At 49.6% G+C, this 13640-nt stretch overlaps 1 protein-coding gene across 2 annotated transcripts in view; it reads left to right on the top strand.

Moving 5' to 3' along the window:
• STYXL2 (serine/threonine/tyrosine interacting like 2) overlaps nt 1-8838 on the top strand; it is a 28306-nt gene extending 19468 nt beyond the window's left edge. For both annotated transcript variants that reach the window (XM_063104290.1, XM_063104289.1), the window contains exons 5-6: nt 786-1003; nt 5531-8838. In XM_063104290.1, the coding sequence (XP_062960360.1) occupies nt 786-1003; nt 5531-8340 (3028 nt within the window). In that variant the 3' untranslated portion in view covers nt 8341-8838. The remainder of the gene's footprint in view (nt 1-785; nt 1004-5530) is intronic.
• Nucleotides 8839-13640: the final 4802 nt, after the last annotated feature.

The raw sequence follows: 13640 nt of genomic DNA on the forward strand, positions 1-13640 counted from the left end.
AGTCCTTTGCTCCATCTTGGGCATCCCTGTCCTTAAGGCCTTTTCAAACTCAGCTCCACTTATTCTGCTGCAGCAAAAAGAGCTCTGAATTAGAAATCTAAAATTCCAGTTCTGGTTCAGGGTCTCTTTCTTCCCACTATTGGGAAATTATAAAAGCTCTTGGATTTATTTATTTAATACTTTATTTATTTATTTATTTGTTGGCTTGCCAGTACGGGGATCAAGCCTTGGACCTTGGTGTTATTAGCACCATGCTCTGACCAGCTCAGCTAACTGGCCAGCCTCTGATTTATTTTTATAATCTTCAAATGGGAATAAAAATAGTTACCCTGTCTACCTCTTAAGAATATTACTATGATAAAATAAAATAAAGCATATGAAAGGATTTTTTAAAATATAGCATGCAATATCAATGTAAAATACACCTGGTTTTATTATTTTTGTCTGACACTTTTGTGCCCTGATGGATTCTGTTCCCAAGGCATGAGATTTTAAATTAGAGGTTTCTAGATTATTCAAAGGTGTCCTTACTCCTCATCTTGTTCCCCTCTTCATCCTGCCCTTCCTACCCAGCTCCCTGTCTCTTTTTCCTCTTACTGTGGCCAAGTCACTGGCCCCATTTTGTAACAGTATTTGCACAGAGTCCCAAACATCCAGCAGCAGAAAGGGAGGCACTCACCCAGCAGCTGACCCACCCCCGCCACCAAGCGGGCTCCGCATCATGGTGGTAATGCACCTGTCTGTCTAGTCCTGACTAGCAAACATGTCCCTGCCTCCTCCCCCAGGAGCGTGGCTGTGAACAAGGGGAGGCTGAAGAGGCTGGGGATTACCCACATCCTGAATGCTGCTCATGGCACCGGCGTTTACACGGGCCCCGAATTCTACACGGGCCTGGAGATCCAGTACCTGGGTGTAGAGGTGGATGACTTTCCCGAGGTGGACATCTCCCAGCATTTCCGGAAGGCTGCCGAGTTCCTCGATGAAGCACTGCTGACCTATAGAGGTGAGGGGGTGGTCTGCCTGCTTCCACGCGGGGAGAAGCAATGTGGGGAAGGCTATGAAAGCCTCCTGATTATCTGCCATGTCTGCAGGGCATCTGTCTTAGAAGGGTGTTTTCTCTAAGAGGAGAAAGGAAAGCGTGATCATCCAGTAAGTAATTACTGAGGGCCTAACATGTGACAGGTACAATTCTAGGAACTGTGGTGAAAGACAGACAAAGCTTCTGGCCTTTGAATCTTACGTTGTACTGAAAGGAGAAAAAATGAAAAACAAAAAAAAAGAAAAATGTCATATAGGTAAATACAGAAACTAGGTTGATGTGCTAGAGTGACTGGCTAGCTCCTTGGAGAGGGTGGCCAAGAAGGCCTTTCTGAGGATGGGACATTGAAGGTGAGAGACAAGAAGGAGCTAACCATGGAAACATTGGAAGAAGAGTTCCTGGCCAAGGGAACTGTTAGTGAAAAGATCCTAAGGTGGGATAAGCTTGGCGTGTTCGGGAATCAAAAGGTTAATGCGGATTAGCTGCTGGATGCGGGTTGGTATAGCAGAGGCCCCATCTCACAGGAAGATAGAAGCCAGGGTAAGGAGGCTGAGAGGCACCTTGATCCAATGCATGTTTCAGAAAAGGCGCCCCCTCTGCTTTGGAGAACAGACTGAGCAGGGAAGGAGGACAGCGGTGCTGAGCTATTGCTGTGATTCAAGTGAGGGCTGATATGAACCTTGTCTGCGGAGTTTGTAAGACTGAGTCTCAAGGAAGACAGGCCTTGAGCCCGTGCCGTGGGGGCCGACAGCCTGGCTGCAGGAGTTCAGGATTCGGTGTCCAGAAACCTGGGTCTGAGTCTCGGAGTTGCTACGCTCTGTACCATGTGACCCTGGACACCCGGGTTTCCTTACATATACAACAGAGATTAAAATGTTTAATCCTAAAGTTGCTGTGAGGAATAAAACTTTTAAAATTCGTATAAAAGAGCTTACTTAGCACAACACTTAGAACATAATAAACGCTTAAAAAGCCTACAGCCATTACTGTAATAAATAATACCGTTCATGGTTCCTGAGAAGGGCGTTGCCTGTTAGCACCAATGGCGAGGATGGGTAACTTCTAGCGGAAACACACGCACATATACACTTAAACATATTATATATCTATCGTGCATACACACGTACCTGCGTGTAAGTTACGTGTCCATATATTTATACACGTATGTTGTACATAAACAGTTTTCCTCCTTTTCAGTGCTTTCAGAACCCCTACCTTTCAAAACGTCGGGGTCGGCCAGTGTGGGCTGAGTGTGTCTGCCCCAGGGGTGTGGGGTCAGCTCCGCGGATCCCCAGGTGCAGCACGCGGCAGGCACCGCAAGGCCGTCGCCCCCGCCGCATCCCGGGGCCAGAGCGAGAGCGCGCGGGAGGGAGAGGGACGGGTCGGTGCCCGGAGCTGCGCCGGCTCGAGCGGCAAGTTTGCAGAAGCCGGGACAGCGGGGCCGGCCGGCGGGCGCGGTGGCTCCGCCCGGGCTGAGGCCGCCAGGGCTTGCGAGCGCGCCGGATCCGATCCGCCGCAGCAGCCGGTGCGCGCCGCGGGCACCTGCGCTCGCCGTGCCGCGGTCACAGCCACCCCGGCCGCTCGCCCTGCGAGGCAGGAAAGGACCTGTTGCTACCGTGGTTGTCGCCCTCATGGGTAGGTCCTACTCTGCGGCGAGAGGTTGTCAGCACCCCTACAGTGCCCCGAGCCTGTTTCTACGGTTCGCTCTGCCCTAGGATGCCCGGGAGGCAGGTCCTCACCCGGAGGAGGCCGAAACCAACGCCCCGCGTTGGGCGTCTTGCGTCACGATCACGGTGCCCCCGTGAGGGGTGTTGCTATTTACATTTCACAGACTGGGACATGGAGACCCAGGGAAGGTTAAGTGACTTTGCCACCGGTGTAATGATCTAGAGTCTCTTGGTTGCTAGGAAGTAGAAACCACCTCAAACTCCTTCGCAAGCAGCAAGGGCCTTTCATGATAGAGATACAGGGAGGAATCCAAAGACAAGAACGTGGTCGGGAACAAGGGCTGGACAGTCTCAGCACTCTTGGTTCCCATCCTCTCTCTCTCTCTCTACCTCAGAGAGCAAATGACTCTCCACAGGCCTAACATTAACGAGCTAATTTCCTGCCTCAGTCCCATTTCCACACTCCCTGGAGAATCTGTTTGGCAGACTCTGGTCCCTTGTCTACCCTGAGTTCTCTCAACGGTGGCAAGTGAGCTGGCTTCTGGACAAATTCTTGTTTTCCTGGGGTGTGGAGAGGGGGTAAGTTCTGAGGAAAGTAGGAATTACAAACTGAGAGGGCACAGCAAGATCACCTGCCACAGAAAGGCATACTGAGAGTGTAGAGAGAATTTGAACCCAGTCTCACTCAAGTTCAATGCTCTCACCACTGGCTGTACTCGTCACATTTTTAAAAGAGACCATATCTAGATGGACCTCCCCTACCCCCCCCCATCAACCCTGCTGCTGATCAAAATGGTGACACTGCATATTAGAAAAAGATCACCTTCCTCAAACCATTTTACTGATGGAAAATTTTCATCATGACCAAATAAATATATTTTGACTTTGATGTGAAGGGTGACCTCTGGAGTTGTGCAGAGCAAAATCTGTTCATCAGTGTGGACCCCAAGCCTAACAGAGAAAACAGAAAATCCTGTCACTTCTCTGGGTGAAGTGGGTAGATGTCCCAGAGTCCGACCCACCCAGCCTCTCCCTTGTCCCTCAGGGTGTCCCTGAAATTCCTCAGAGGAACCCCAGGGTGCAAGGAACACAGCATGAAAAAACATGGTGCTTGTATGGGACTGAGTCTAGGTAATATTTGATGCCCTGATGAGGAACTGGCTGGTTGTGTCTTGAGGTGTCCTAATGTGAGCTGGCCTGTGATTCCACCTCTAAAGGAAGAGAATGTGACTTTGGTACTAACAACAGTAGATTATGGCCAGGTCAGATGGTTAAGGGGAAGTCCTTGGTGAGGGACAGCTGAGCCCTGAGTTGGCGGTAGGAGGGGATAAGACGAGGGCATCTGTAGATGGTCTTTTAGCGTTGTTGATTCTGCTTGCTTACCTCCCTCTAGTGCTGGCTCTTGGCAATAACACCTTTCATCATTATTGGGCCCCAGGTCCTCTTAAGTCTCACGGTCTCTGACCTCTTCTGTGACCAAGACATGGCCTTGATGGTGCAAAAATATAATAATGAAAGAGGCACCTCCTATCCCATATTGTTAGACAATTAGCAAACATCCCCAAAGACTGTTGGCAAATAGAGTGATGACAGCCAGGAGGAAGGTCTCTGGTGGTCCCAGTCTGCATTTTAAATAGCCATTAGACTGAAGGCATAGAAGGCACGTTTGACACATTTATGAAGGATGCAAAGCAGAAAAGCAGGCCAGCAGATAACTGATCTATTGAATGGAAGAGTCAAGACTTTTCAAACCTTGTCTACGTTATAAAAACACCATGTCTACCAAAAAAATTAATAGAAATTTGTAAAGTTATCTTTATGTTTAAAAAAAACTACAAGATATGAGAGACATGACTTAATTCAGTTTTTTTTTAAGTTTTATATGTTTCAGTTGATGTAAAAGATCATTTGAGTTTATTGTGTGACATACCACCCCCACTGCAAGCTTAGATGGCATCAGAACAGGGGTGGTAAGGGGCCCACTCTACTCTATGTGTGTCATTCCAAACCTGAAATATCTCGCCCCATTCTGGACACAGACAACTCAGGAAAAAAAAAAAAAAAAAACTGATAGATTCAAGTTTTGACCAGGAACAGAGTAGCTAAAATAGTAAGGGATCATGAAAAGATGCTCAGAAAACAAGTGAAAGACTCAGAATAACCAGGAAAAGAAAAAAATATATTTAGGGAAGAATATGATAGTGATCTAAAAGATTTTTGTTTAAAAAGCCTGATTCATATTGATGAATTCATTATTAACTTCAGAATGTCAGAGTAGGAGCACAGAATGCATGTTACAGAAATGTATACTTTAATATACGAAAGATTTTCAAAAAGTTAGAGTGATCCAAACATGGAGTGAGGTGGGTGTGTCTGAACTAGCGAGCTGCCTGTCACTGGAAGCATCTGGCAGAGGCTGGATGCACCAAGGATACAGTGCAGGGAATTCTCAAGTTTAGACTGTGGCTCGTGGTGCTTTCCAACACCGGTATTCTACCTCTCTGGCATTCATTCATCTTAGCTCCTCATTCCTTTTATTCCTTCTTCTTCCTCCCCTTCCCCCTATTCCTTTATTTTTCCTCCCTCTGATGTTCCGTTTGGCGGGTAGAAAGTAAAAATGCGCTTTAGTGTCTCAGAAGTGGGGACGGTGGGGACTGCTCTGTCTGACATCGGGAATATGGGGACAAGGCGGCTCGTCCCTCGCGTGATTCGAGCACGGGTGAACACCAGAGGCAGAGTAAACACCCTAAGTTGGGCACATCGAAACAAACACCGCAAGGAGGCCACCGCGGTTGCATCACTATCTCTTGTGTTTTCTTCGTAGGGAAAGTCCTGGTCAGTAGCGAGATGGGCATCAGCCGGTCAGCGGTGCTGGTGGCCGCCTACCTGATGATCTTCCACAACAAGACCATCCTGGAGGCCCTGATGACGCTGCGCAAGAAGCGGCCCATCTACCCCAATGACGGCTTCGTGAAGCAGCTGCGGGAGCTCAACGAGAAGCTGATGGAGGACAGAGAAGAGGACCGTGGCGGGGAGGGGCCGACGGCCGAGGCGCAGCAGGGCGAGGGCGCGGGGAGCACGCGTGGCGCCGGGGTGCGCGCCCTGACGGTGCAGGGGGACGGCGACACCGCCAGCCACCTGAGCGGCTCCTCCGGGGGGAAGGCCAGCCGGGCCTCCGAGCCCCTCACGCTCACTGACGACGAGGAGGAGCAGACGCTGGACGAGGAGTGGAAGAAGGGACAGGGCCTCCGCCCAGGCCGGGGCCCCCACGGTCGAGCCTCCTCTGGCCAGCGTGGGGAGGAGCCGGGGGACCGGGACGTGGACAGGATCGTCCAGGAGTGGCAGAGCCGGAACGAGCGGTACCAAGCCGCAGCGTACTGGAGGGAGTCTGGGGAGCAGGAAGCGGAGGAGGCGAGCGGGGCCGCCTCGCCCCTGGGGAGCCGGCGGAGGCGCACCTCGAGTGACAGCAGCCCCGCCGAGAGCGTGAGCAGCCGGGACATCCGCGACCTGAAGCGGCAGCTGGAGAGGAGCTGTGAGCGCCGCGGTGGCAGACGCCGCGCCGACTCCGTGTCCACGGAGAGCACCTGGGACGTGTGGAACGAGAGGCTGCTGGAGATCGAGAGGGAAGCTTCCCGGAGGTACCGCTCCAGGAGCAAGGCAGAGGAGGCGGACGCCAGCCCGGAGGCGGGCGGCAGGAGGCGGGACGACGACGAGGCGAGTGTGTCCTCGGAAGCCAGCTCCTTCTACAACTTCTGCAGCAGGAACAGGGACAGACTCACTGCCCTGGAACGCTGGAAGATCAAGAGAATCCAATTTGGATTCCACAAGAAAGACTCGGAGGCAGGAGACAGAGGCGGCGGTGAGCAGGGCGCAGAGGAGGCTGCCGCGGAGGAGAACCCCTCCGACGTCAGCCTCGCGGCCTACCAGGCCTGGAAGCTGGGACACCAGAAGAAGGTGGGCAGTGAGAACAAGGAGGAGGTGGCGGAGCTCAGCAAGGGAGAGGACTCGGCCTTGGCCAAGAAGAGGCAGCGGAGACTGGAGCTGCTGGAGAGGAGCCGGCAGACGCTGGAGGAGAGCCAGTCCATGGGAAGCTGGGGGGCGGACAGCTCTGCTGCCAGCGGCAGCATCCCCCTGGCTGCGCTCTGGTCTGCAGCCCCCTCGGTCAGTGCCGATGGGGACACGGCATCAGTACTCAGCACTCAGGACCGCCGCTCCCACCTGTCTCAGGCTGCAAGCAGCATAGGGGGATGCTCGGCCCCCAAGCCCACCACACCCCTGCCTGACCTGCCAGTGGGGCCTGGAGACACCATTTCCATTGCCAGTATCCAGAACTGGATTGCCAGTGTAGTCAGTGAGACCCTCGCTCAGAAGCAAAATGAGATGCTGCTGTTGTCCCGTTCGCCATCCGTTGTAAGCATGAAGGCAGCGCCAGCGGCCAGCAGCCTGGGGGATGACCAAGTTTCCATGCTCAGTGGACAGAGCACCTCCTTCCTGGGTGGCTGCCTGCCGCCTCCGAGCCAGGCAAGAGCCAGCTCCGACACGCAGTCTGTGCTGTCCTCCAGCAGCATGCTGAGCTCGAGAGCCGAAGGTACTGGGAGCAAAGCGAGGGGGACCAGCAAGCCCATTTACAGCCTGTTTGCTGACAACGTGGACCTAAAGGAGCTCGGCCGGAAGGAGAGGGAGATGCAGGTGGAGCTGAGGGAGAAGATGTCCGAGTACAAAATGGAGAAGCTGGCGTCAGACAACAAACGCAGCTCCCTTTTCAAGAAGAAGAAAGTCAAGGAAGGTGAGGACGATGGCGTGGGTGAGAGGGACGAGGACACTGACAGTGCCATAGGGAGCCTCCGATATTCTTCCCGCAGTAATTCCCAAAAACCTGAAACAGACACCTCCTCCTCCCTGGCTGTCTCTGATCACTGCGCAAGTGGCAGCCGAGTTGGCAAGGAGATGGACAGCAGCATTAGCAAGTGGCTCAGTGGCATCAGGACAGAGGAAAGAGCACCTCCCCAAAGTGACTGGTCCGGAAGCTCCAGGGGGAAGTACACCAGATCGTCCCTGCTCCGGGAGACAGAGTCTAAATCCTCCAGTTACAAGTTCTCCAAATCCCAGTCAGAGGAGCAGGACACCTCCTCCTACCACGAGGGAAATGGCAGCTCTGTGAGAAGCACTTCACGGTTCTCTTCTTCCTCCACCAGGGAGGGCAGAGAGGTGCACAAGTTCTCCAGGTCTACATTCACTGAGACCTCAAACTCCCAAGAGGAAAGCCCAGAGCCCTACTTCTTCCGCCGGACCCCCGAGTCCTCCGATGGGGAAGAGTCCCCCGAGCCACAGCGCCCAAACTGGGCCAGGCCTAGGGACTGGGAAGATGTGGAAGAGTCATCCAAGTCAGACTTCTCTGAATTTGGAGCTAAGAGGAAATTCACCCAGAGCTTCATGAGGTCTGAGGAGGAGGGAGAGAAAGAGAGGACAGAAAACAGAGAAGAAGGGAGGTTTGCATCTGGGCGGCGGTCTCAGTACCGGAGAAGCACGGACAGGGAGGAAGAGGAAGAAATGGACGATGAGGCCATCATTGCTGCTTGGAGACGCCGGCAAGAAGAAACCAGGACTAAGCTACAGAGAAGGAGGGAGGACTAGGCTGGGCAAGGCGGACCCATGAGAGACGGAGACCCAGGGAGGAGGCATTCAATTTAGCCCAGGACTCAGGGCACACATTGCCACCACCTGTCAAGGAATGAGGATGTGCAGAGGATCTTCTGCGGGATGGGGAGCACCAAACAGAAGGGCACTGGAAATGAAGCAGGGAGGAAGAGAGCCACCAGTGTGAGGTCCGAAGCTGGACTAGCTGCCCCATTTTCTGTTGCCCAATACACACTAAGCTTTGGTGCTTCCCTTATGTATTTGCTAGTGTTTGTCACAGCCTAGAGAGGTGAGCTTGCAAAGGCACTGTAGTTTGTCGAAGACTCCAGCCCAGATCCAGGAAGGCTGTGAAAGCAGGCCATGGTTCTGTTTGTAGAGGTTTTATAATGAGACCCAGGAAATCTATCCTGTGGCAAGCCTGACCTCTCCCGGCAATGCTCTGTTTGTTCCTTTTTAATGTTTCAGATCTCTATTAAACTGGTATGTTGTCAAATATTTCTTCTTCATTCTGGTCACTTTTGGCTCTTTGGCTGTGAGGGGAAACTCACTTTAAAAGACACAGATGGGTTATCATGAGCCAGCCTCACCTTGTTCTGCAAAAGCTGTGCCTCCAGATAATACCATCATGATTTCATTATAAAACATAATCATAAATTTAGTCTATGATATGGTGCAGCAGAGACTAAACTAGAAAAACCCTCGAGAGTAACAGAGGGAACTAGAAAAAGAAAGGATGAGTTTTATTGTGCTGTGAGTGGCAATCTTATATAAGGTAGAGTGAGGGTCCCTCTGGAACGGCAGGAAAACAAAAACAGACTATGGTGGAGAGAAGAAAAGAAGCCCGATACAAGGAGATGGGAATGTGTTTTTATAAATTCTAGTGGTTGTCCTTGCTTTTTATTCCTTGGAGGATTGTTGGATAATGCAGTGGACACTCCACTTGATCCTTCCCTGCACCCTGGCTGGGCTAGGTTGATGAGAATTCTTTAGCTTTTGTTCCCAAGGCATTTATTTCTGCCCCTAAAACACAAGTTGGGTTGCTGGAACAAGCAGATGCATTTTGAACAACTTAACAAGAATCATTGGTGGACTGGTTTCCACAGTTCCTTTCAAGCTGCAGCACGTCACAGGATCTGAAAACAGGGTCCAAGATGTCTCAATAATCAAAAAATCCATTTTAGGGGACACAGATGGCAATGAAATGGTTAATGAAGAAGAGTAAGAAGGAATTCACCAGTGGGACAAATAGAAAGTAATAATCATGTGATCACTTTTTCTAGAAACTGAGTTTCCTGGGACTTGGAGATTATGCAATCTTCCTATGTAGATTAGTTAGCATTACACATTTCAATGAGCACAAAGATAAAACTCCCAAGGCAAAGGCAGCTGACTTGCATGCAAACCCAGAATTACACACAGCTGCTGTCAAAGCAACTGCGTCAACTTGCTCTCTTCAGCCCACTGTTGAGTTGTTGCTGATACTCATCTCGCCTCCACTGACTGAGAGGCAGGAGGACGACCTGAAAACAAATACTGCTCAGACTTTGTCCCATTTGCTGCTTTCTTCTTCCTTTGTTCATCTTTATGTCAGTACCTAGTTTCCAGTGCTCGGGGGGTCATTCCCACCATACAAAATGGCATTATCCTAATAACACCCCACGGCAAGAAGGCTGGTTATGGCCCATTTTACCTTCTGGGGGAGCTCAATGCTTCCTCTCTCATTTCACTCCTGTGGGGAAGTTTCTGATCTAGCCACAGGCAATCAGGGGCATCCACTCTAGAAGGTCAGTCATCTGGAGAGAATAATAAAAATATTGAATATTCTCTCCAGGGGGCCCATCCATAAGAATCCAATTAACTCAGGTCTCTATATACTTTTTTAAAGCCATAACTAACAAAATATATAGATCAATCTCACCCATGTCAAGGTAGACAAGAAATTTTAAAAAACCACAGCCAATCCCAACTGGTACCCCACTGAATGAATGTTGAACAAACATTTAAACCATATTTGTTTAAAGAGTCACCCCTGTCTTTCCCCAGCCCTGGATGTGAGCCTGGGGGAAGCAGGCCGAGGAGACTATCTAGTCTGCTTTTAGTTGAGCTCTTAGGCTAGAAGAGCAATAATGGTCCCATGGCCCACCTGTAGACCTGCTCAGCTCACTACAGGAACCTAGACAGGGGCCAGGGTCAAGCCCTAGAGAAATGCTTTTGCTGGCTGCATCTCCAGGATAGCTGCCTTGGGGTCCTGTACTCAGGGAAGTATCTGCCTGAGAATCCAGGATTCTGGATTCAGCTCATTCCTGGAGTCCAGAGTATATTTTGGGAAAAAACATTAACAGAAATTGTATTTGATTTATGATGAGCTTGAAAAAGTACTGGGATTTGAAGTGTTAGAACCCCAAGTGTGGTTCTGAATTATTCCTAACCTAGGATAATAGGTTGTAATCCAGCCTTCCAGTCTCTGAATGACATTAAAAGGTATGTGTCAGTAATAGTTCCCGCTGAAAACAGATGGCAAACCCAAGCGGTAACTGACAAAAGTTTAATGCAGGGGCTATTCACAGAGGTAGGGGCAGGGTTAAGACACCAAGAAAGAGAAGTAAAACACCCAGGTACTGGTAACAGTGAGAAACTGACAGCACCCTAGGACTGAAGGGACAAAGTGGCGAAGCTGTTTCCAGAGCCCAGCAAGAGCCATAACCATGGGAGAGGGGCCACCTGACAACCTGGCAGAGGAGTGGGTGGAAGAAACACCCCAGCTCTCTATGCTCCTGGTTTTTGATCTCATGCTAGTAACTTCCACTGGCCAAGCCTAACTGGTGGCCAGTGGGTAGGAGAGTCTAGTAGTCTGGAAAAGGACAAAAAGTGGATCTGGAGTGGTAAACAGAGAACTATTAGTACTAAAGTCAATATGTTTAAATGGAAATGCCATCTCCATAGAGCTTTCCAATAATGTTGTCTTACTTAAATGACTGAAAACACTATACCCTAAACACAAAATTGACCCACTCTTAAGAATTAATTAACAGTTAGAATAGGGTTCCAGCTACATAAAACCAACTATTAGAGTCAGTGATTTTGTTTTACAGGAAAGAGAAAGAGGAGTCAGATCTAAATCTATGGGCTTCATCCATTCCTGAGTTACATAATGAGTTCACTAGGAGAAAACTCCACAATAAGGAGAGAATAGTGCACAGAAAAGGGCCCCACAAGAGTGGAAATCCTACACAGAATTCTGAGGTGGGAGGTGAATGAAAGACAGAGAGAGGGAGAAAACAGATGTTTGTCTTCACCCAAAGGTAAGAAAGACCCAGGAGGGAAAATGAAAACGTGCCCACTGGGAAGAAACAAGGTATATCAGGCAGCTTCCCAGCAGGAAACAGAAGGCACACCCAACTGCGGGTAATTCAAAGGGGGGTTTCATAAAGGAGTTATTTGCAAAGGTGTGGGCAGGGCATAGGGAAACCACAGGACACAATGCATACCCAGGGTTAGGGGTTACACTAGAAGTGACTAGGAGAGAGGGCTGTTGCTGGAACTCTAGTGACAAAGATGGCCGGGTGGAGGGGGCCATTCATACAAGAGCTGAGACCTTTGGTCTAGGGAGCCAGCCTGATATAACCCCACAGGAAGGAGCCAGAGTGCGTCAGTATCTTACTTGAATCTCCTGCCCCGCTCCCCACAGGTCAAATCCAACCAAAACCCATAGGGAAGGCAGTTGGTACAAGCAGTCCATATGGTCAGCCTCATTGGGCATAGGGGAGGGTGGGCAGAAGGGTGTGTATGGATCCGGAAGGGCAAATGCAAGACATCCAACACCAAGGGCAAAATTTCGGGCCAGTGCCTGTTAGCCTGTGACATGTTGATGCTGAGTTATGAAGACTCTGTTTTTAGTGTGTGGAATATTACCAGAAGAGGGAACATGAATTTCTCTGAACTCCCTGAAACTTTTATCCCTGGTGTTACTTGGGAGAATTATTAACCAATGATAACTAAATAACAAATTCTTGCCACAACCTGCCTTAAGGCATGCTACATGGAGATGCCCCTTCAAGAAGAGTCTTGAATGCAAATTTATGCTTATTCTTAGAATCATCTACTCTTCTGAGTTTTGATTCAAGGTTCATGTTTTAATGCATCATCTATCTTGTACTCACTGTGGCAAGTCTTTCCTCAGCTACAACTGCTCTGCAGGATGCTTGCTGTTTCAGGTATCAATTAGAAATCATCCACCCCCAAATGCCCTTCCCCCAACACACACAGACTTGTTCATTCACAAGTAAATTTCATGTAAAACCTATATTTTAAGTTATCTCATCCCCCCAAATATCTCCAAATTTAGTGAAAATCCATCCAGCCATTTTTGCTTGTGAAGGTAATTAACAACATAATTTTGTTCTTATAGGTTCTAAACATGCCAACAGTAGTTTTCAGATACAGTGGTCCTTGCAGCATCAGTGAGCAGGTATGCATACAGATCAGCTGATGCAGGAGCTAGGCCATCCCACTGTCAGCCATTCAGTCACCTGGATCCTGAGTGGACATGGCCCCTCACAGCAGGGAGCAGATCCACTTGGTTTAGCTTCATCTGTCCGTAGGTCCCTGAAGGCAGAAGCTGGATTCAACTTTGGTGGCAGCCAAGACAGTGGCCTCAATCAATAATTCAATTCAATTTAGCTCAGCTTGATTAATGTTTCTTGAATGCCAACCTTGTACTAACACTTCACCAGGGCACTGTGCTATCCAGAGAACATGCTATGTGAAGTAATGGAAGGTAGACACAATCTTGAGTAAGAGGAAGGCCCAAGTCCCTCATGAGACAAGGTTTTTGAAAAATTGTCTGAAGTAACAAAACATCAAGCTGTCTGGGTCTGAACTTAATAGTGTGCCCGGTGTATCAGAAGAGCATCAGCCACTGAAGCTTAAAGCCTCACAGCCACGTTTGACATCTCCCTTCACCTCTTGCCTGCAACTGGCCAGGTAATTTTGCTTGTTGCATTTGCTCCTTCATTCTGTTATCTCCACCTTGCCAAACCGGGTCTCTTTTACCCACCATCCGACTATGCGGTAGCCGTGTTAACCACTACCAGCCTCGTCTTCTTTCCATCTGCTCTAGGAACCAAATTAATCTTCCCAAAGTTCATATTGCTGGTTTTTATTCCTCTACTTAAAAACCTTTATGGCTCCACACTACCTATGAAATGAATCTTAAATTCCCTCACTTGGCATTCAAGGGCCACCTTACCCTCTATTTTCTGCATTACTTTCTTGATGCACCTCACCCTCTGGCCATG

The sequence above is a fragment of the Cynocephalus volans genome, chromosome 8 (assembly GCF_027409185.1).
Source record: "Cynocephalus volans isolate mCynVol1 chromosome 8, mCynVol1.pri, whole genome shotgun sequence".
NCBI lineage: Eukaryota > Metazoa > Chordata > Mammalia > Dermoptera > Cynocephalidae > Cynocephalus > Cynocephalus volans.